A 22,474-nucleotide genomic window follows, 5' to 3' on the forward strand; every position below is an offset into this window, starting at 1 on the left:
GACACATCTCCAAGGAAACCATCTAGTCAAAAGTTACCACCCATAGTTGGATAGGTCACATCTCCATGGGAACAATCAAAAAGCTCCCAGCCAGCAATACTGAATGAGGATTAAAGGACATGGCTTTTCTGGGGTCCACCACCTTTGAAGTCAAATTTGTTGTATGTTAGTATAGCTGCTCCTGCTCTTTTCTGATTGTTGTTTGCATGAAGTGTCTTTTTCCAACCTTTCACTTTCAACCTGTGTTTGTCCTTCGGTCAAAAATGCGTCTCCTGTAGAAAGCATATAGCTGGATCCTGTTTTTTAATCCGTTCTGCCAATCTATGCCTTTTGATTGGGGAGTTTAATCCATTAACATTTAGTGTTATTGCTGTAAGGGCAGTACTTTCTTCTACCATTTTGCTTTTTGGATTTTATGTCATACCTAATTTTTCCTCTTTTTACCTTTACTAATAGTCCTCATTTCTACACCCTTCTCCAGATCTCTTTCTCCTGTCTTTTTTCCCATCTGCCTTTGGTGCTCCCTTTAGTATTTCTTGCAAAACTGGTCTCTTGGTCACAAATTCTCTGAGTGTTTTTTTTTTGTCTTAAAGTGTTTTAATTTTCCCCTCTTTTTTTTCACGTGGGCAGACACTGAGAATTGAACCTGGGAATCCAGCATGGGAGGTGAGAATTCTGCCACTGCGCTGCTGTCGCACTGCCCAATTTCCCCCTCATTTTTGAAGGACAGTTTTGCTGGATATAGAATTCTTGGTTGGCAGTTTTCCTCTTTTAGAATCTTAAATATATCATACCGCCATCTTCTCACCGCCATGGTTTCTGCTGAGAAATCTATGCATAGTCTTATTGGGCTTCCCTTGTAAGTGATGGATTGCTTTTCTCTTACTACTTTCATAATTCTCTCTTTCTGTTTGACATTTGACATTCTGATTAGTAAGTGTCTGGGAGTATGTCTGTTTGGATCTGTTCTGTTTTTGGGGTACGCTGCATTTCTTGGATTTGTAATTTTAAGTCTTTCATAAGAGTTGGAAAATTTCAGTGATAATTTCGTCCATTAGTCTTTCTCCTCCTTTTCCCTTCTCTTCTTCTGGGACATCCACAACACATATATTTGTGCTCTTCATGTTGTCATTCAGTTTCCCGAATCTCTGCTCATATTTTTCCATTGTTTTCCCTATATTTTCTTTTGCTTGTTGGATTTCAGGTGTTCCATCCTCCAGTTCAATAATCCTGTCTTTTGCCTCTTGAAATCTACATTGTAGGTTTCCATTGTTTTTTCCACCTTTTCTTCTGTGCCTTTCATTCCCATAAGTTCTGTGATTTGGTTTTTCAGACTTGCCATTTCTTCTTTTTTTTCACCCATTGTCTTCTTTATATCCTCCCTCAATTCCTTGATTTGATTTTTGATGAGATTTTCCATGTCTGTTCAAATATCCTGAATTAATTATTTCCACTCCTGTATCTCATTTGAATTGTTGGTTTGTTCCTTTGACTGGGCCAAATCTTCAATTTTCCTAGTATGATTTGTTATTTTTGCTGTCATCTAGGCATTTAATTACCTTAATTAGTTTATTGTGAAGATTGTTTTCACTCTTTTACCTAGGATTTTCTTCCTGGATGGCTGTGTTCTCTGTCTGTCCTTTGACGTTCAGTTCAGCTTATTCTAGACCTCTAGTGTATGTTCTGTTTAACGCATCAGAATTTTTCTTGTTTCTTGCCCTGCCTGTGTGGTGCCTTTTTTTTTTTTTTTCTAGGGAGGGTCTACTTAGGTATTATAGACTCCGGTCAGATTTTCCCAAATTAGGCTGGCCTCCTCTTAGGAGGGAAGAGCATCAGTTTTCCCTGAGGGTGTGACCCAGCAGGTTGACAGACTTGCCTATGAAGCCTCTAGGCTCTGTTTTCCTATCCTGCCCAGTATGTGGTGTTTGTCTGCCTGCAGGTCCCACCAGCATAAAGTGATGCACTACCTGTAACTTTAGCAGATTCTTCCTGCTGGGGGCATGGTTGAGATAGAGGAGAGGTTGTATGCTGGCTTTTTGCTTCAGTTTTCCAGTCCATGGCATCTGAATTCCTTGAGGGAGGAATTCCACCTGAGCTGGGCCCCAACCCTCTCCCAGGGAAGGCACAGCTTCAAGGGAATTACCTCCTTCCACCTGACCAGCCTCTTTGTCTCTCAGAAAAGCTTAATTCCATCCTTGCCTGGAGCAGTTGGAGCCTGAGAAGCCTTGCAGTTGTATCTAAAGAGTAGTTAACAGTAGAAACACAGCAAAAAAAAAAAAAGAAAGAAAGAAAGAAAAAAAGAAAAAAAAGTCATTTTCAGAGCAGGACTCCCTGTTCTTCGCATTTATTAATCAAGAGCTTAAGTTGTTATGTTTCTCTATGTATATCCAGGTCCTATGTGGCCTCTCCTTTATTCTTTTTATGGTCCAGACCTTTTCACGTGTTTTGTGTTGTCTGATCCAAAAAACTTTCTTTTTTTCCCGTCAGCCCTATACCCTTAGTGCCGGGGCAGAACCTAGTAGCTTTAGCTTTTTTCGAGATTTGGCTGAGCTTGGGGCCTATTTTTAGTAATCACAATTTGTTAATTAATTCCACAATTGGAACTTGGTTGAGCTGAGCCTCTTGCTGTTAATAAAGTCTTTTTCCTTTCCCCTTTGGGAACCAACCTGTGAGGGAGGGGCGCTGGCCTCCGTGGCTTGGGGGACGCACAGTTCTTGGTGGGATCACAGCTGGTCCAGACTGATCTATGCTGTTTGTCCAATCTCTGATGTGGCCTTAGCAGTTGTTCTGTACTGTTCCTGACTATTTACTAGCTGCTCTGGAGGACAAACTAAATTCCACACCTCTCTAAGCCGCCATCTTGGGACCTCCTTTTCTACTATATATGTCTGGAATCCACCACAGATTCAAACCGGCACAGTGGGATATCCATAAAGAGCGGTCCAAGCAGTAGGTAGTTGTGAAGGTCTGGAGTTCAGGAGAAATCAGAGCTGGAGGTGGGTGGGTATTTGGAACCATCAGCATCTAGAGCATATGGGGTTACCCAGCGACATTGACTAGATCACCTTGGAGACCATAGATGGAGCCGTGGAGAATTTCCACTATTTAAGAGGTGAACAGAAGAGAGGAATCCTAGAATGGAACTGAGGAGCAGCAAGATGTAGGATCCCAAAAAAGGCAGGAGGGTGTTCTCACAGTCAGTAGGGTCAAATGGTAGTGAAAAATCAGGACTGAAATCTCATTGGACCTAGCTGCAAATGGCTATTAGTGAGTTTAAAGAGCAATTTTAATGGAGTGGTTGATGTGGGAGCTAGATTAGGTCAATCGAGGGATAGCATTTGGATAGTGATTATAGATGTTTTAGTTTGTTAAGTTGCCAGAATGCAATATATCAGAAATGGAATGGCTTTTAAAATGGGAATTTATTAAGCAAGTTTAAAAGCTCTAAGACTATGAAAATGACCAAATTAAGGCATCCAGAAAAAGATTTCTTGGCTCAAGAAGGTTGATGATACTCTAGTTTCCCAGCTGGAAAGTCACATGATGACTTCTGCATGCTTTCTTTCATTTCATAGGGCTGCCTTGGGGGCCTTTTTCCTTCTGCATCTCCAAAGGTCTGGCCTTGTGGGCTCTGTTGGCTCTTAAGCTTTTTCCAAAATGGTTCCCTCTTAAAGGGCTCCAGTAAGCTACCCGTCCTTGAATTGGGTGGGTCACATCTTCATGGAAACAGTAAAAAGCTCCCACCCAGCAACACAGAATGAGGATTAAAGAACTTGGCTTTTTGGGGTACGCAACAGATTCAAACCAGCATAATAGACTATATTTTAAAGAATCTTTGCTGTTATGGAAAAGTAAGAACTGAAGATAGTAGATAGAAGGGAACATAGGATTAAGAGAGGGCTTTTTGTATTTTAAAGATTGTCATTTGAGTATGTTTATATGCTGAAGGGAGAGCTAATTATTTGGGAGAAGTTGATGATGGAAGAGACAGGAGGATAAATGGTAGAGAAAGTTCTTTGAAATGAGCTGATTCAGTTAACAAAACTTAATGAGCATCAAATGCAGGTTGTACAGCTGGAGCATGTCAGGTAAGATCCATGTCCCTTACATTCTCATGGGCAAGACAGGCAATTAATAAATAAAATAATTACAGTATTTGAGTAGTGCTGTGAAGTAAGTAAACAGGGTGCTATGATAAGAAATCCGATTTTGGAAGATGGTTAGTAAGGCCTGTGTGAGGAGATGATAGGGTCTTTAGTAAAAGTAAAAGGATTGGGGACTGGAAAGAATACTTCTTTCATAGATATTTAGAAAACAAGGTATGAGAGAATGCAGATATAAATGAATTTATCGCTGTTGTGGAATAGTTGAGAAAGTTCATGCTTGAGAATTTGTATTTTCTCCTATAAGCAGGTGGTTTGATAGCTGGATGCTGACATAATGGAATTGCAGTTCTGAGAAGGAGGTTAGAAAAGGCTGCCTTGGGAAATGGGATTGGAAACTGAGCAGGGGTAAAAGATTTGAGAGTAGGGCCAATGAGGTTCTAGATCACCAGCCATCAATCCCCTAGAGAGCGTGATTTTCTTTCCCAGTCCTCCATAGCCACTGTAAGGAATAGAGGGTTGGGGTTTTAGAGCAGTTGTAGCAGAAATCCTGGAGTGTGTGTTTGTATGTTCACGTGTGTGTGCTAGCAGTACTGTCAGGAGAATAAAGTGATGGCAAGACATGGAGTGAGGAGAAAAGGATTTTGGAGAACAGGGATAGGATTAAAGTAGTAGTTGTTATTGGGGGCGATTTTGGCAACATGTGGAGATCTCTGGCCGTTACAGTGGTGGGGGGAGGTTGCTATTGGCATCTAGTTGTAGAGGCCAGCGATGCTGCTAACCTCCTACAATGCACAGGATAGTACCACCCCAACAAAGAATTATCTGTCCCAAAATGTAAATAATGTTGAGGTTAAGAAACCCTGGTTAAAAGGATTGATACGCTCAGAGGGAAGAGCTGGGGGAGTAGGATGTTATGCCAGAGCATGGAATATAGGACTTAAAACTCTCAGAAATGGAGTGGTTCTGGGTGTGGTTGAAGTGTAGGGTATTGCTACCACTGTGGGTGGACTGGGGATGTTACATTTCAGATCAAGTGAAGTAGAATCACCTGGTCTCTGTTGGCAACTTAGTATTCAATTCTACATTTATTTAGAGTGCTTGAGTTTTCATATGGACTGACGAAATGTGTGCTTTGATCTTACAGGTGGGGGGAAACCATCTTTGATGTTTGAGCATGTGAGAGTTATACCATGGCCTTCTGGTAGATTTAATAGGCTTGGTGCCATTCTAGATGGTTTTTGTGCTGTTAGTCTATAGTGGATTCTGCTCTCAGACATGGAGTTGGGGGTGTACTGTAAGAACATCGCCGGAGCAGCTGACTGAGGCCAAGAATTCTTTATTTTGAACAAAGAATAAAGAAGTTAAAACCGTCCACAAGTATTTTGATTGGCATCCTTTTCCATCTACCTTATCATTGTTTGAAAATCACCTGGGAGGGCATGAACTAATAGACTTTTGGAATCCTTCTTTGCAGGCCTGTAAATTGCTCTCTGATGACTATGAACAAGTGCGCAGTGCTGCAGTCCAGCTTGTCTGGGTTGTCAGTCAGCTTTATCCTGAAAGGTTAGTGTGGGTGTAAGCCAGCTTTTGTTCATTGCCAAGCCATTCTTCTCTCCTCCCACCACGCAGAGAGCCTGCATCCAGTAAAGTAATTTTGGTTAGATTTCTGGAAGAAATTGTGAAATAGGGGGAAAGCATAGATTCTGAAAATAAAGAATGGTCCTTATTTTTTTTAGCTTTGCCATGAAATTTCTTTCTTCCCTGGGAAAGATACTTAAACTTTCTAGATCCCAAGCACCTTATCTATAAATGAAGAGATTGGACTGTCTTTCTAGAGTGCATTTCAGCTATGCTTTTTTTCTTTTTTTTAAATATTTAAAATTACTTTAGTAAATACAGATGTCAGATAATGATACCAGGTGAGTTTGAGAATATTGATTCCTTTTGTAGTATTATCTGTGTAGTATTTTCCTGGTTAAAAATATTTTCCCATCAGTTAAATCATTTGATTCTTACAGTGATTCTGTGAGGTGTAGAGACAAATATTATTTATCCTGTTTTATAGAGGAGCTCTAAAGAGCTTGACTAGACCAAGGTGTTTTTTTTTTTTTTTAGTATATTTTTATTGAGTAATCTCCATACACATACTGTCCATCCAGAGACCAAGATATTATAGTTGATGAATGGCTGAGCAGTGCTCATGCCTGAATCCAACACTATTTCTTCTTCATTAAACTGCCTCCTGAAACTTGAAAACTGGAATGAGTTAATAAACTTAATAGACTAGGTTCCATTTTGTACTTTATTAGTAATTAGCCATGTAAAATTAAAAGACTATTTGGAAATTACTTCTTCTTTAAGGGCCAGATTTGCAAATATGCTTCATATTGTTTCCTTCTCAGATTTACTAAATTGAAGCAATGCAATTATAGAAGAGAATAAACTTAAGTATATAAAATACTCTATGGTAGCTAGTTTTATATATCTTCACAAGTCCTTGAACATTTGATGAGTTAAGACACTTTTACTCAAGACACTGGCAATTTACATTACAACTAACTGGGTTGATTCATATTCTTAGAGTGATTTTTTTAACTTTGAAATGTATTTTATCTTTCTAAGATTTGAAATATTCTGTTATCAATTCCATGTGTGCCATTTTTCATTTCTCATTCTCAGTTTATTGAACCTGCAGCCTTAGATTCATGTTTTGTGGCTTTTCTTTTAATACAGCATTGTCCCAATCCCTTCATCTAATGAAGAAATTCGCTTAGTTGATGATGCATTTGGAAAAATTTGTCACATGGTCAGTGATGGCTCCTGGGTGGTTCGAGTTCAAGCTGCAAAGCTGTTGGTAAGTTATACTTATGTTAATGAGCACACTACCTGTTAACCTTACTGCAGACATTTTAAGTGACTAGTAATAGGGACAGGTGTGTCTTACTTTAATAAAACTAACAGTTTCTGGGTTTTCTGAAAAAAAAAAGATCCACTTTCCTATGGAGAAGTAGTTTTTTAGAACTAGAAAGAATCTTAAAGATAATCCAGTCTGATCTTTTTATTTAACATATGAAACAGCTAGGGCCCAGGGAAAAGGAAAATCATGAAATTCGTTATGCTATTTAATAAATACTTATTCCCTAGATATTTCATTTAATCTTAACAATAACTCTGTGAGATAGAAATTCTATTATATGAGAAAACTGTGGCTCCGAGAACCTGAAGTAAGTTATCCCACTTACACAGACGGAAAGTGGTGGGACTGGGATTCCGATCCTCACGTTCCTGACTTGTAGCCTGGTTCTTTCTTGCTGTTTTCCCATTAGGGATTCATGGCACCTTCTTTAAAAATACTAACTTTAACAAAAAGACAAACAACCTAATTGAAAAATGGGCATCCTTTTTTCAGAAGAAGATGACTAAAAGGCACATTAAAAGATACTCAACTCCATTGGCCATTAGGGAAATATACAAATCAAAACCACAGTGAGATATCATCTAATACTCACTAGAATGACCATTAGCAAAAGAAAAAAAAAAACAGAAAACTACAAGTGCTAGAGAGGATGTGGAGAAAAGGGCACACTTATTCACTGTTGGTGGGAATGTGAAATGATGCAACTACTCAGGAAGTTGTTGGCAGTTCTTCAGGAAGCTAAGTATAGAATTGCCGTATGATCCAACAATTCTATTGCTACGTATATTCTTGGGAACTGAAGGCAAGGACATGGAAGGACATTTGTAAACAATGTTTATGGTAGTATTATTTACGATTGCCAAGAGATGGAAACAGCCCAAATGACCATCAGCGGGTAAATGGAATAACAAACCATGGTGTATAGATATATATATGATGGAATATTATACAGCTGTAAGACAGAATAAAGTCATGAAACATGTAAATGATGTGGATGAATCTTGAAGACATTATGCTGAGTAAAATTAGCCAGAAACAAAAGGACAAATACTAGTATGGTCTCACTAATATGAACTAACTATGATGAGCAAACTCAGAGAGTTAAAGTTAAGAACATAGGCCATCAGGAGATAGAAATAGGGTAGAGACTGGGCATTTCGTGTTGAAGGAATACAGATTGTGCATCAGGACTGATTATAAAAATTCAGAAATAGACAGTACAGTACTACCTGATGATAGTACAATAATATAAGTACACTGAATGAAGTTGAATGTGAATATAGTTGAGGGAGAAGAAGAGCTGGGGACGAGTTTGAAACCAGAAGGAAATATAAAGGATAAAGACTGAGACGGTATAATTTAGGAATGCCTAGAGTGGACAGTGATAGTTATTAAATGTACAGATATAAAAACATTTTTGCTTGAGGGAGAACAAATGAATGTCAGCATTGCAAGGTGTTGGAAGTGGATGGTATAAAGATAAAAGTACAATCAGTGCAAGTGAGGGTCTATAATCAATAGTAGCATTTGTAATATTCATCACTGAATGTAACAAAGGCATTATGCCAAAACTAAATGTCAACAAGTGGGGGGGGGCATGGGGAAGGGGTCTGGATTTTTTGTGGAATAAAAGGAAATAAATGTCTTCAGATAGAGTATGGTGGCAAAAGCATGTCTATTTACTTAGGTTGGATTGTATGATGTGTGAATACAATTGTTTAAAAATGAACAGAGAGAAATGAGTACTAAACGGACCTATTACTGTTAGTAGGGAAGCTAAGGGTGCAGCCCCTCTGGAGGTCAATGTGGTGGTTCCACAGGAGGCTAGGGGTGGGGCTGTCATGTGATCTTGCAACCCCATTGCTAGGTATATACCTGAAGGATTCCTAATGGCTGGAGGTGCCGCATGCCCCAGGCTACAATGACTGAGGAATGGAAGGGGAACTGTGATATTTACATACAACAGACTACAGAGTGGCTGCAAGAAAGAAATGAAGTTGTGAGGCATGTAACTAGGTGGATGAACTTTAAGGATAGTTAGTTGAATGAAATATCAGAAACAGACAAATACTATGCCTCATACATACGGACTAACTATAATATACAAACTCAGAGATTGATATCAAGAGCATGGGTTATCAGGTTGGGGCCTATTGTAAAGGTTCCTATATTGTAAGCTCTTACAGCGTTCACATACATTCAGGAGTTAAATGTTATTTCTAAATTCTGAGATACTGAGCTATTTGTATAGAACCTGGTCATTCCCTGAAACTGGGTATATGTAACACCTGAGCCTCTGAGTTACAGCACTGAATGAAGCTATGTAAGTCAGCATTATTTCATTCAATAATTGTTAAAAAAAGCTGAAAAAGTGATCAGACTTCATCTAGAGATATGAAAGAAACTGATCTGGATAGGACTAAGGTAAATCAGAACATTGGGTAAAGGATGATATGCTCCCCTCCCCCCCCTTTTTTTTTTGCATGGTCAGACACTGAAAATCAAACCTGGGTCTCTAGCATGGCAGGTGGGAACTCTGCCACTGCGCCACCATTGCCCACCCTGATATTTTTATTATAAACAACGAACAAACATGCAAACATTCTTGACAAACAAACATTCTTGACGTGGTTACAATCAGTGGCTCACAATATCATCATCTAGTTTGTATTCATCACCTGTGATCATTTTTTTGAACATCTCTCCAGCAAAAGAAAGAAAAAAGAAAAAACTCATATGTGCCATACCCCTTACCACTCCCTTTCATTGACCACTAGTATTTCAATGTACTCAATTTATTTGAACCTTTGTTCCCCCTATTATTTATTTCTTATCCATATTTTTTACTTATCTGTTCATACCATATATAAAAGGAGCATCAGACACAAGGTTTTGACAATCACACAGTTACATTGCGAAAGCTATATCATTATACAGTCATCTTCAAGAATCATGCTACTGAGACACAGCTATAGTTTCAGGCACTTCCCTCTAGCCACTCTAATACACCATAAATTAAAAATATCTATATAATGTGTAATAATCTCCAGAAATAACCTCGTGGTTCTGTTTGAAATCTCTCAGCCACTGATACTTCATTTTGTCTCATTTTTTTCTTCCCCCTTTCAGTCAAGAAGGTTTTTCTCAATCCCTTCATGCTGAGTCCCAGCAGTGAATGAGTGTTCCTGTTTCTCCACATCCTCTTCAACACTTGTATTTCCTCTTTTTTGTTAAATAGTGGCCATTCTAGTGGGTCTGAAATGATATCTCATTTAGTTTAATTAGTATTTCCCTTATAGGTAGTGATATTGGCATCTTTTCGTGTACTTTTTTTTTTTTTTTTTTTTTGGCCATTTGTAGTTCCTCTGGAAAAATGTCTGTTCATGTCTTTTGGATGTTTGTTAATTGGGTTGTTTGTCTTTTTATTATTGAGTTGTAGGATTTCTTTATATATACTGGCTATTAAACTCTTATTGGATAGGTGGTCTCCAAATATTTAATCTCATTGAGTAGTTTGAGTTTCACCTTTTTGACAAAGTTCTTTGAAACTTTGAAAAAGTTTTTGAAATTTTTTTCAAAATTAAGTTTTTAATTTTGAGCAGGTCCCACTTGTCTGTTTTTTCTTAAGCTACTTGTGCTTTTATGTAAAGTTTAAGAAACCTTAGTCTACCACAAGATCTTGGAGATGCTTCCCTGCATTTTCTTCTAGAAGTTTTATGATCCTGGTTCTTATATTTAAGTCTGTGATTCATTTTGAGTTAATTTTTGTATAAGATGTGAGATAGGATCCTTTTTCATTGTTGAATATGGATATCCAGTTCTCCTAGCACCATTTGTTGAAGACTGTTTTATCCCAGTTCACTAGACTTGGCAACCTTGCCAAATATCAGTTGGCTATAGATGTGAGGGTCCATTTCTGAACTTGCACTCTGATTCCATGTTGGTCAGTATATCTGTCTTTATACCAATACCATGCTGTTTTGACCACAATAGGTTTGTAATATGCTTTAAAATCAGGAAGTATAGTCTTCAAACTTTGTTCTTCTTTTTCAGGATGTTTTGCTTTTTTGGGGCCCATATGACCCTTCCAAATAAAATTGATAATTGGCTTTTCCATTTCTGCTGTTGGAATTTTGATTGGGAATGTATTGAATCTATAAATTAATTTTGGTAGAATTGACATCTTAAGGATATTTAGTTTTCTAATCCATGAACATTCTGTTTATTTAGTTACTCTTTGATTTCTTTTAGCAATATTTTTAGTTTTCTGTGTACAAGTCCTTTACATCCTTGGGTAAATTTATTCCTAGATCTTTGATTCTTTTATTGTTATTGTAAATGGAGTTTTTATCTTGTTCCTTCTCAGATTGCTCATTACTAATATATAGAAACACTAGTGTTTTTTGTTTGTTGATCTTGTATCCCATCATTTTGCTGAACTGGTTTATTAGCACTGTAGCTTTGTAGCAGAGATTTTTGGGGACTTTCTAGTTAACAGGATCATGTCATCTGCAAATAGTGAAAGTTTTAGTTTCACCAATTTGATGATGCCTTTTATTTTTTTTGCTTAATTGCTTCAGCTAGAAATCCTAGAACAATGTTGAATAACAGTGGTGACAGTTTATTGTTGTGCTGGTTTGAAGCTGTTATATACCCCAGAAAAGCCATGTCTGTTAATTTCATTCAGTATTTCTGATTGTTTCATAGAGATGTGACCCACCTTATTGTGGGTGGTAACTTTCGATTAAATGGTTTCCATGAGGTATGTCTGCACCCATTCAAGTTGGGGTTGCTTGTGGTAGTCATTTAATGGGGAACCGTTTTGGAAAAAGCTTCAGAGCCACCTGAACCAACAAAGCCCATGCAGCCAGAGACCTTTGGAGATGAAAGGAAAACACCCCTGGGAAAGGAAGCCTTGTGAAATGAGAAGAGAAAGTTAACAAACATCGCCATGTGCCCTCCCAGCTGAGAGGGAAACCCCGAACTTCATTGACCCTTTCTTTGGATTTATGGTATCTTTCCCTCAGTGCCTTAGATTGGACATTTTCATGGACTTAGAACTGTAAGCTTGAAACTTAATAAGTTCCCTTTCTAAAAGCCATTCCATTTTTGGTGTATCGCATTCTGGCAGCTTACTAACTAAAATGCATGTCTTCAAGGGAATGCTTTCAGTCTTTCACCACTGAGTATGATGTTAGCTCTGGGTTTTACATCTATGCCTTTAGTCACGTTGAAGATGTTTCCTTCTATTCCTGTCTTTTGAAGTGTTTTTATTAAGAAATGATGAGTGTATGGTGGTTCACTGGTAAAATGCTTGCCTGCCATGTGGGAACCTGGGTTCAATTTCCCGCCCATGCACTACCCCTCCCCCTGCAAAAAACAGAGAAAGAAATTATGTTAGATTTTGTCAAATGCATTTTCTGTATCAATCAAGATGATAATGTGGTTTTTCCCTTTTTATTAATGTGGTGTATTACATTAATTGATTTTCTTGTTTTGAACCACCCTCGTAACCTGAAGTAAAACCCAGTTGATCACGTATATAATTATTTTAATGTGCTGCCGAATTCATTTTGCAAGTATTTTGTTGAGGATTTTTGCACCTATATTCATTAGAGTAATTGGTCTATGTTGTATCTGGCTTTGGTATTAGGGTGATATTGGCTTCATAGAATGAATTAGGTAGAGTTCCGTCCTTTTCCATTCTTTGGAAGAGTTTGAGCAGGGCTGCTATTAATTCTTCTTGGAATGATTAGTAGAATGCACTTGTGAAGCCATCTGCTCCTGGTTTTTCTTTGATTGGAAGCTTTTTATGACTGATTCAAACTTGTTACTTGTAATTAATGTACTGACCTCTTCTATTTCTTCTAGAATCAGTGTAGATTGTTCGTGTGTTTCTAGGAAATTGTTCATTTCATCTAAATTGTCTAATTTGTTTGCATAGTGTTTTTCATAGTATCCTCTTATTATCCTTTTTATTCCTGTGGGGTCAGTAGTAATGTACCCCTTCTCGTATCTGATTTTATTTATTTCTATCTTCTCTTATTTTCTTTGTCAGTCTAGCTAAGGGTTTATCACTTTTATTGATCTTCTCAAAAAATCCAAGCTTTGGTCTTGTTACTTCTCTTTTTTGTTCTCAATATCATTTATTTCTGCTCTAATTTTTGTTATTTCTTTTTTCCTGCTTGCTTTGGTACTAGTTTGCTGTTCTTTTTCTAATTCCTCTATGTGTGCAGTTAGGTTTTTGATTTTTAGCTCTTTTTTTTATGTAGGTGTTTAGGGTTATAAATTTTCCTCTCAGCACTGCCTTTTCTGCATCCCATAAGTTTCGATATATTGTGTTCTTGTTTTCATTCGTTTCGAGATATTTACTTGGTTTTGTTTTAGTTTCTTATTTGATCCATTGATTGTTTATGAGTGTCGTTTTAGCTTCCATGTATTTGTGAATTTTCCAGTTCTCTTTCACTTACTGATTTCCATCTTCATTCCATTATGCTCAGAGAAAATGCTTTGTTTAACTTCAACCTTTTAAAATTTGTTGAGACCTGTTTTGTGACCCAGTATAGTGGTCTATCCTGGAGCATGATGCATGAGCACTTGAGAATAATGTATATCCTGCTGTTTTGGGGTGCAATGTTCTGTATATGTCTGTTAGGTATAGTTCATTTGTCATATTATTCAAGTTCTCTATATCCTTATTGATCTGTCTAGATGTTCTCTTATTTTGGAGACATCTGTTACTCCCATCAGTTTTGCCAGTGTTCACCTCATGTATTTTGGAGCATGTGGTTAGGTGTATAAATATTTATAATTGTTATTTCTTCTTGATAGAATGCCCTTTTAGTAATATATAGTGTCTGTAGTATTTAGATTCAGGTGTCAACTTTGCCAGGTAATGGTTGCTAGTTCTGTTGCTGTGGATTTGAAAGATTAGCCTGTGAAACTCATGTATGGTTGCTGCAGTTTCTAAGGGGAATGCCTTCCACAATGAGTGATGTTTAATTTAATTCATGGGAAACTTAAAAGAGAGAGCTCAGTGGGAAACAGCCCAAGCAGCTCAGCATATCTCACCTCAGTACTTGCAGCTCAGCCCAGACCTTTGTTGATGCAGCAAGGAATCACCCCGGGAAAGCTGTTGGAATCTAGAGGCCTGGAGAGAAGGCCAGCAGAGATTGCCCTGTGCCTTCCTGTGTAAGAGAGAACCTCAGTACTCCCCTAGACTCCAGAAACAGAGAACAGTTTTTTTCAGAGATTATTTCCTGTCGAGTGGCTGTTTAGGAGGACGAGTGAGTCCTGGCGCACCCTACTCTGCCATCTTCCCCAGAAGTTATCCCTCTTTCCATTTTGATACCTTCTTGGTTCATTGGTCACATTGCAGAAAAGATGATTTTTATACAGTGTAAATCTGTGTTTCTCCCTTGAAAAGAGCAAGTTACCTAATCTGTCAGCCTCAATTCTTCATCCAAAAAATGTGATAATAATGATACACATTTTACCATCTATTCCTTTGTTCTTCCTCATGCAAAAACATTTTTTAAATTTGTACATTTAGTCACTATCATTATACACTCTAGGCATTCCTAGATTATACCTTCTCGGTCTTTATCGTTTATCTTTCTTTCTGATTTCATTTGTGCCCCCAGCCCTCCTCCCTCTATCATTCTCACATTCAGCTTCATTCAGTGTTTTAACATAATTGTATTACAGTTAGGTAGTAATGTACTGTCCATTTCTGAGTTTTTACATTGAGTCCTGTTGCACAATCTGTATTCCTTTGGCTACAATTACTCAATATTTTACCCTATTTCTACCTCCTGATGGTCTCTGTTACCAATGAAATTCTCCAAGTTTGTTCACTAATGTCAGTTCATATCAGTGAAACCATACAGTATTTGTCCTTTTGTTTCTGGCTAATCTCACTCAGCATAATGTCCTTAAGGTCCATCCATGTTGTTACATACTTCATAACTTTATTCTGTCTTACTGCTGCATAATATTCCATAATATGTGTATGCCACAGCTTGTTTAACCACTCATCTGTTGATGGACATTTTGGCTGTTTCCATCTCTTGGTAATTGTAAATAATGCTGCTATAAACATTGGTGTGCAAATGTCCATTTGTATCCTTGCCCTCATGCCCTCTGAGTAGATACCTAGTAATGGTATTGCCAGGTCATATGGCAATTCTGTATTTAGCTTTTTGAGGAACCGCCAAACTGCCTTCCACAGTGCTTGTACCATTTGACATTCCCACCAACAATTGAAAAGTGTGCCTCTTTTTCCACATCCTCTCCAGCACTTGTCATTTTCTGTTTTATTGGTGATGACCATTCTGGTGGGTGTGAGATGATATTTCATTGTGGTTTTGATTTGCATTTCTCTGATGGCCAGGGAAGTTGAGCATCTTTTCATGTGCCTTTTGACCATTTGTATTTCCTCTTCTGAGAAGTGTCTGTTCATGTCTTTTGCCCATTTTGTAATTGGGTTGTCTTTTTGTTGTTGAGTTGAACAATCTCTTTATAAATTCTAGATACTAGACCTTTTATCTGATATATCGTTTCCAAATATTATCTCCCATTGTGTAGACTGTCTTTTTACTTTCTTGACGAAGTTCTTTGATGCGCAAAGGTGTTTAATTTTGAGGAGTTCCCATTTCTTTCTTCAATGCTCTTGCTTTGGGTGTAAGGTGTAGGAAACTGCCTCCTAGTATAAGATTTATAAGATATTTCCCTACATTTTCTTTTAACAGTTTTATGGTCTTATATCTAATGTTTAGGTCTTTGATGCATTTTGAGTTAAATTTTGTATAAGGTGTGAGATACAGGTCCTCTTTCATTCTTTTGCATGTGGATATCCAGTTCTCTAGGCAACATTTATTGAAGAGAGTGTTCTGTTCCCCCCCCCGTAGTTTTTTCTTATTAATTAACGGAAATAAAGAAATTAACCCAACATTTAGAAATCATACCATTCTACATATGCAATCAGTAATTCTTAACATCATCACATAGATGCATGATCATCATTTCTTAGTACATTTGCATTGGTTTAGAAGAACTAGCAACACAACAGAAAAAGATATAGAATGTCAATATAGAGAAAAGAAATAAAAGTAATAATAATAGTAAAAAACAAAACAAAACAAAACAAAAAACCTATAGCTCAGAAGCAGCTTCATTCAGTGTTCCAACATGATTACTCTACAATTAGGTATCATTGTGCTGTCCATTTCCGAGTCTTTGTATCCAGTCCTGTTGCACAGTCTGTATCCCTTCAGCTCCAATTACCCATTATCTTACCCTGTTTCTAACTCCTGCTGGACTCCGTTACCAATGACATATTCCAAGTTTATTCTCGAATGTCCGTTCACATCAGTGGGACCATACAGTATTTGTCCTTTAGTTTTTGGCTGGACTCACTCAGCATAATGTTCTCTAGCCCCCCACCCCCGCTCCCGTATTTAAAATTTTTTTTTGTCCTTTTTTTTCTCTCATCTGTCCATATACTGGGTAAAAGGAACATCAGTCACTAGGTTTTCACAGTCAGAAATCACACGGCCACACTGTAAAAACTACATAGTTATACCATCAAGGCTACTGTAATAGGTTTCAGGTTCTTCCCTCTAGCCCCTCCAATCCACCACGGACTAAAGAGTGATATCTAAATAATACATAAGAATAACTTCCAGGATAACCTCTTGACTGTTTGAAATCTCACAGGCACTGAAACTTTGTCTCATTTCTCTCCTGATCCTTTTGGTCATGATGGCTTTCTCAATCCCATGATTCTGGGTCCTCACTCATCTCCGGCAGGCATGTCTCAGGTTGCCAGGGAGATTTACATCAGTGGGAGTCGTGTCCCACGTAGTGAAGAGGAAGTGAGTTCGCCTTCTGAGTTGGCTTAGACAGAGGCTGCATCTGAGCAGGAAAAGAGGTTCTCTGGGGGTAACTCTTAGGCATAAATATAAAAAGGCCTAGCTTTTTCTTTGCTGAAATAAGTTTCATAGTGCCAAAAACCAAGATTGAGGGCTCAGCGTTTTGAATTGGTTGTCCCAACTGCTTGCAAGAATATCAGGAATTCCCCAGATGGGAAAGTTGTTTAATATTTCCTCCTTTCTCTCAAGTTCCCCATATGCACTTTGCTAATACCTTTTTATTCTGTGCCCAAATTACTCTGAGATGAATCGGAATATCACACTAACTTATAGAAACCACCAAGATCTCATGCCGTATTCAATCTTCCATGTAATTATGGTGTTGGAATAAACTGATCATAAAAGTTAAATTAGCTAATATGCTACCCAAAATATAATTTTTATATCAAATAAACATCTTTTCCTTTGGTCTTACACAGAACTTGAAGTTTTAAAATATAGACCATATCATCCTTTACCCTGTATTCTGATTTACCTTAGTCCTATCCAGATTAGCTTCATTCATATCTCTAGTCAAAGTCTCGATCACTTTTTCAACTTTTTAAATAATTGCTGTATGTTGCTGACTTTCATAGTTTCAGAGTTCTAAATCTGAGTCTCAGGTGTCACACAAATACCCGAAGTTTCAGGAAATGACCAAGTTACACACAAATAGCTCAGTGTTTCAAAATGTAGAAATAGCAGTTACAATTCCAGAAAATATGTGATTGCTGTAAGAGTTTACAGTCTAGGAACTGTTACAATAGGCCTCAACCTGATAATCCATGCTCTTGATTTCAGTTCTCCAAGTTTGCATATAATAGTTCATGGGAGTGAGGCATGATAAAATTTTTGTTTTTGTTTCTGACATTCAACATATTGTCCTAGTTGCATGCCTCACAACTTCGTTCTTTCTTGCAGCCACTCTGTAGTCTGTTGTATATATACACCAGTTTCCCCTTCCATTTCTCAGTCATTGTACCCTTAGGCCACCTACATCCTTTGTGAATCACGAATTCTGCTGCCATAGACACCAGGTGCAAATACGTATTGGTGTCCCCACTCTCACTTCCTCCAAGTATATACCTAGCCTTAATGTTGCAGGATCATATGGCATCCCCACCCCTAGCTTCCTGTGGAACAACCACACTGCCCTCTGGAGGGGCTGTACCTCTGAAATTCCCTGCCAGGAGGAAATAGCTACATCTCTTCCTCCACATTTAATTCAGAGGTTTTAGGTTTGTGAAAAATAAACTTAGTGATTGAAACTTTTATATAATCTCAAGTAGAGCCCTGGGTATTTTTTATGGTTTTCAGGAATACTCTTGGTTGGGGCTTGGCATTTGTGGCAGTTTGCAATAGCTAGCAGAGGCATGCGTAAGAATAACCTCCAGAATAGCCTCTCGACTCTATTTAAAATCTCTTAGCTACTGAAACCTCATTTTGTTACATGTATTTTCCCCATTTTGGTCAAGAATGTGTTTTCAATCCATCAATGCCAGGGCCAGGCTCATCCCTGGGAGTCAGTGTTGCCAGAGAGACTCACACCCCTCGATGTCATGTCTCATGAAGAGGGGAGGATAATGAGTTTATTTGTAGAGTTGGGATAGAGGGAGAAAGGCCACATTTGAGCAACAAAAGAGGTTCTCTGAAAGTGACATTTAGGCATAATTATGTAGGCTTAGCTTCCCTGTTACAGAAATAAGAGCAAGCCTCAAGATTGAGGACTTGAGCTGTTGATTGGGAGTCCATAATGCTTGAGAGACTATTAGGAATTTTCCAGGTGGGGGAATTTAATAGTCCCATATTTTTTCTCCAGTCCTCAAGGGACTTTGCACATACTTTTTATTATCTGCCCAGAATACTCTGGAATATATCAGATTATACCTTAAGCCATACAGAATTATAGGATCTTATTCCTTATTTTAGACTCCATATGTTTAGGTTATTTAAATGAACTGGCCATACAGTTTAAGTTAGATTGTATGCTACAGAAAACTTAAATTTTGGGACAGAATAAACATTTCTTCCTTTGGTCTCATGCAGAAAGTGAAGTTTTAGAATATAGACAATATATCCTTTATCCTGTATTCTGATTTACCTTAGTCTCAACCAGGTCAGCTTCATTTGTATCTCTAATTGAATTCTGATCTCTTTTTCAGCCTCATTAACAGTTCCTCTATGGAGTAATGCTGACGTTCAGAACTGCAGAACTCTAACTCTAAGTCTTAGTTGTCTGTTACACAGGTATCCAAAGTTCCAGGGAAATAACAGGTTATACATATAGAGCACAGCATTTCAGAATTTATAAATAACACTTAAAACTCATGAATAAATGTGACTGCTTTAAGAGCTTACAGCCTAGGCCCTAATTTTCTTATAAATACTTTCTAAAGGAGACCATACTATATTTGTTCTTGTGTTTATCTCCTATTTTGCTCAACATAATGTCCTCACCTCATTACATACCTCGCGACTTCATTCCTTTTTGTAGCTGCACAATATTCCATCATCTGTATACCTCCAAAGCTTGCCCTTCTGCTCCTCAAGTCGATATCACTTTTGGCCACCTTCACTGATTGGCTATTGTGTACAGTGCCGCCGTAAACATCAGTGTGTAAATGTCTGTTTGAATCCCTGTTTTCAGTTCTTCGAAGTATTTTCCTAGTAACAAGATTGCCTAATCATATGGCAACCCTATATCTAGGCCCCTTGGATCCGCTACATTACTTTCTGGAGGGGCTGTACCATTCTGCCACCCTGTCAACACTGAATTGGTACCTCTCTACATTTTCTCTAGCACTTGAATCTTTTTGAATGTGCAGATATTCTTGAGATATATTCACATAGCATATATTCTATCCAAAATAAACAACTGTTGTCTTACAATGTCCTCACTTAGTTGTACAATCATCATTACTCTATATTTATGCAATTTTCATTGCTCCCAGGAGAAAGATAATACCTTACCCCAAGTAGAAAATCTAAAATTCCCCTTAACTCTTATCTCCCTCCTCTAAATAATTTATCCCTAGTATTGTGGTCCTACTGATGTCTTCCTGTTCAGTATGGTTCTGAGACCATAAAATGCAATGGGTAGTTTTTGCCATGTACCCTTCTCTTATTAACTCTTTGTACAAGTGTCAAACCTTTGAAGTAGTTCATGCAAGAACTTATTTATATTTGTAGTACTAAGCAGTGATACATGGCTCTGACCCATCCTTTCAGTCATATTCATCTTCAGTGCAACCCTGTTACTTAATAATCCCCAAAATGAACTACTATCACCTCTATACCTTCCCATATATTTAAGTTCAACCTCGTTAAAAGTCTGTACATATTAGGTAACTGCTCCTTGGGAAGAATACATTTTTAAAATAGAAATTAAGTATTTTATGTATTGTTGCGCTCATTAAATGTTTGGTAGGGCATTAATAGAATAATTTTATTTATAAGGTAAACTAGGCCCTTTGTCATATGGTTCCTGTGTCTTTTGTTTTTCTTCAGTATTTTGTATTTATTATTTACACAGTAAAAGGAATTAAATATAATTTTTTTCACGGTATCATATAGCTGTGCGTTTATCATCACAATTGACTTTTTTTCCTTTTTGTGAAAAATAACATATATACAAAAAAGCGATAAATTTCAAAGCACAGTACAACAATTTGTTACAGAACAGATTTCAGTTTGGTATGAATTACGATTCCATAATTTTAGGTTTTTACTTGTAGCTGCTCTACGATGCTGGAGACTGAAAGAAATATCGATATAATGATTCAGCAATCATATTTGTTTGTTCAACCCTACCTTCTCTGTATAACTCCACCATCAACTTTGATCTTTCCCCCACTCTTTAGGGGTATTTGGGCTATGCCCATATTAACTTTTTCATGTTGAAAGAGGCTGTTGATAATATGGGATGGGGGATGGAACTAGTCGATGTTCTGTAGAGGCTGGCCTCTCTGAATATCTGGTCCAGGGACCCATTTGGAAGTTGTAGGTTTCTGGAAAGTTACCCTCATGCATGGAACCTTTGTACATCTTATATAATGCTCTGGATGTTCTTTAAGATTTGCAGGAATGGTTTTGGTTGGCGTTTGGCATATTATGATAAGTAGCAATTTCTAACTGAAGCTTGTGTAAGAGTGACCTCCAGAGTAGCCTCTTCACTCTATTTCAACTCTCTCAGCCACTGATACCTTGTTTGTTATACTTCTTTTGCCCTTTTAGACAGGATGGCATTGATAATCCCATGTTGTCAATGCCAGACTCATGCCTGGGAGTCATCTCATACGCTACCAGGGAGACTTGCACCCCTGGATTCATGTTCCACATAAGGGACAGGCAGTGGTTTCACTTGCAGAGTTGGCCTTAGAGAAAGAGAGGGGCCTCATCTGAGCCCAAAACAGGTCCTCCAGAAGTAACTCTTAGGCATACCCATATGCAGGCTAAGCTTCTCTGCTACATACAGAAGTTTCACAAGAGCAAGCCTAAGATCAAGGACTTGGCCTATTGATTTGGGTGTCCCTAATGTTTGACACAGTTTCAGGGGTTTCCATTGTGGTAAATTTAATAGTTCTGTGTTTTCTTCCCATCCCTCAAGGGACATTGCCAATACTTTTCGATTATCTGTGTAATATACTTGGAATGTATCCAGGCATTACATTAAACTTTGCAGGATTAACGGCTCTCATTCTTCTTATGGGCTCCCTGTGTTTGGATTGTTTAAATGATCTATCCAGACAGGTTGAGTTACATTATGTGCTGCAGAAAATTTAGGTTCTGGATAAAATAAACCTTTCTTCCTTTGGTCTCAAAAGACTAGATGACGTTCTAAAATATAGATAGTATCTTCCTTACCCCTGTAATATGAATTACCTTAATCCCAATCTGACTGCCTTTGTTCTTATCTCTGAATGCCTGGTTTTACATATACAAAATAGCCTCTCAAAATCAAGAAGTAACAATTACTACTGCAGACTAAATGTGACTGCTGTAAGAGCTTACAATCTAGGCCTCTGTTTTCTTACAAGTATTTTATAAATGAGACCATACAATGTTTGCTCTTTTGTTTCTTGCTTATTTTGCGTCACCATATGTCCCATAGGTTCATTCACAGTGTTGTATCCCTCACAGCTTTGTTTCTTTTTGTAGCAGCACAATATTCGGTCATATATATACACTATTGTTCGCCAATCTACTTCTCAATCAGTGCATTCTTCAGCCACCTCCATTCATTGGGCATTACGTGTAATGTCCAAAGTCCACAGTCTATCAGCACTCTCAATTTGAGTTAACTTCCCTTTTTCCAACAGAATAACCAATAAACACACCCTCTTCATATAGAAAATATAAACCTCCCCTTAACTCATGTCCCTTCCCCCATTTTTTACCCCTGGTGTTGCTGTGGTACTGTTGATGTTTTCCTGTTAAACATAGCCCTTAGCATGCAGTAGCAGTTTTCCCCCTGTACCTTGAAAATCTTGGTACAAGATTCATACCTTTATAGTAGTTTATGCAAGAACTTACTTATAGTT

At 37.8% G+C, this 22,474-nt stretch overlaps 1 protein-coding gene across 2 annotated transcripts in view; it reads left to right on the top strand.

Annotated features, from left to right (window-relative positions):
• INTS4 (integrator complex subunit 4) overlaps positions 1-22,474 on the top strand; it is a 209,721-nt gene that overhangs the window by 120,905 nt on the left and 66,342 nt on the right. For both annotated transcript variants that reach the window (XM_077113469.1, XM_077113471.1), the window contains 2 exons: positions 5,581-5,669; positions 6,840-6,960. In XM_077113469.1, coding sequence (XP_076969584.1) covers positions 5,581-5,669; positions 6,840-6,960 — 210 coding nt within the window. The remainder of the gene's footprint in view (positions 1-5,580; positions 5,670-6,839; positions 6,961-22,474) is intronic.

This window comes from Tamandua tetradactyla, chromosome 8 (assembly GCF_023851605.1).
Source record: "Tamandua tetradactyla isolate mTamTet1 chromosome 8, mTamTet1.pri, whole genome shotgun sequence".
Classification (NCBI taxonomy): Eukaryota; Metazoa; Chordata; class Mammalia; order Pilosa; family Myrmecophagidae; genus Tamandua; species Tamandua tetradactyla.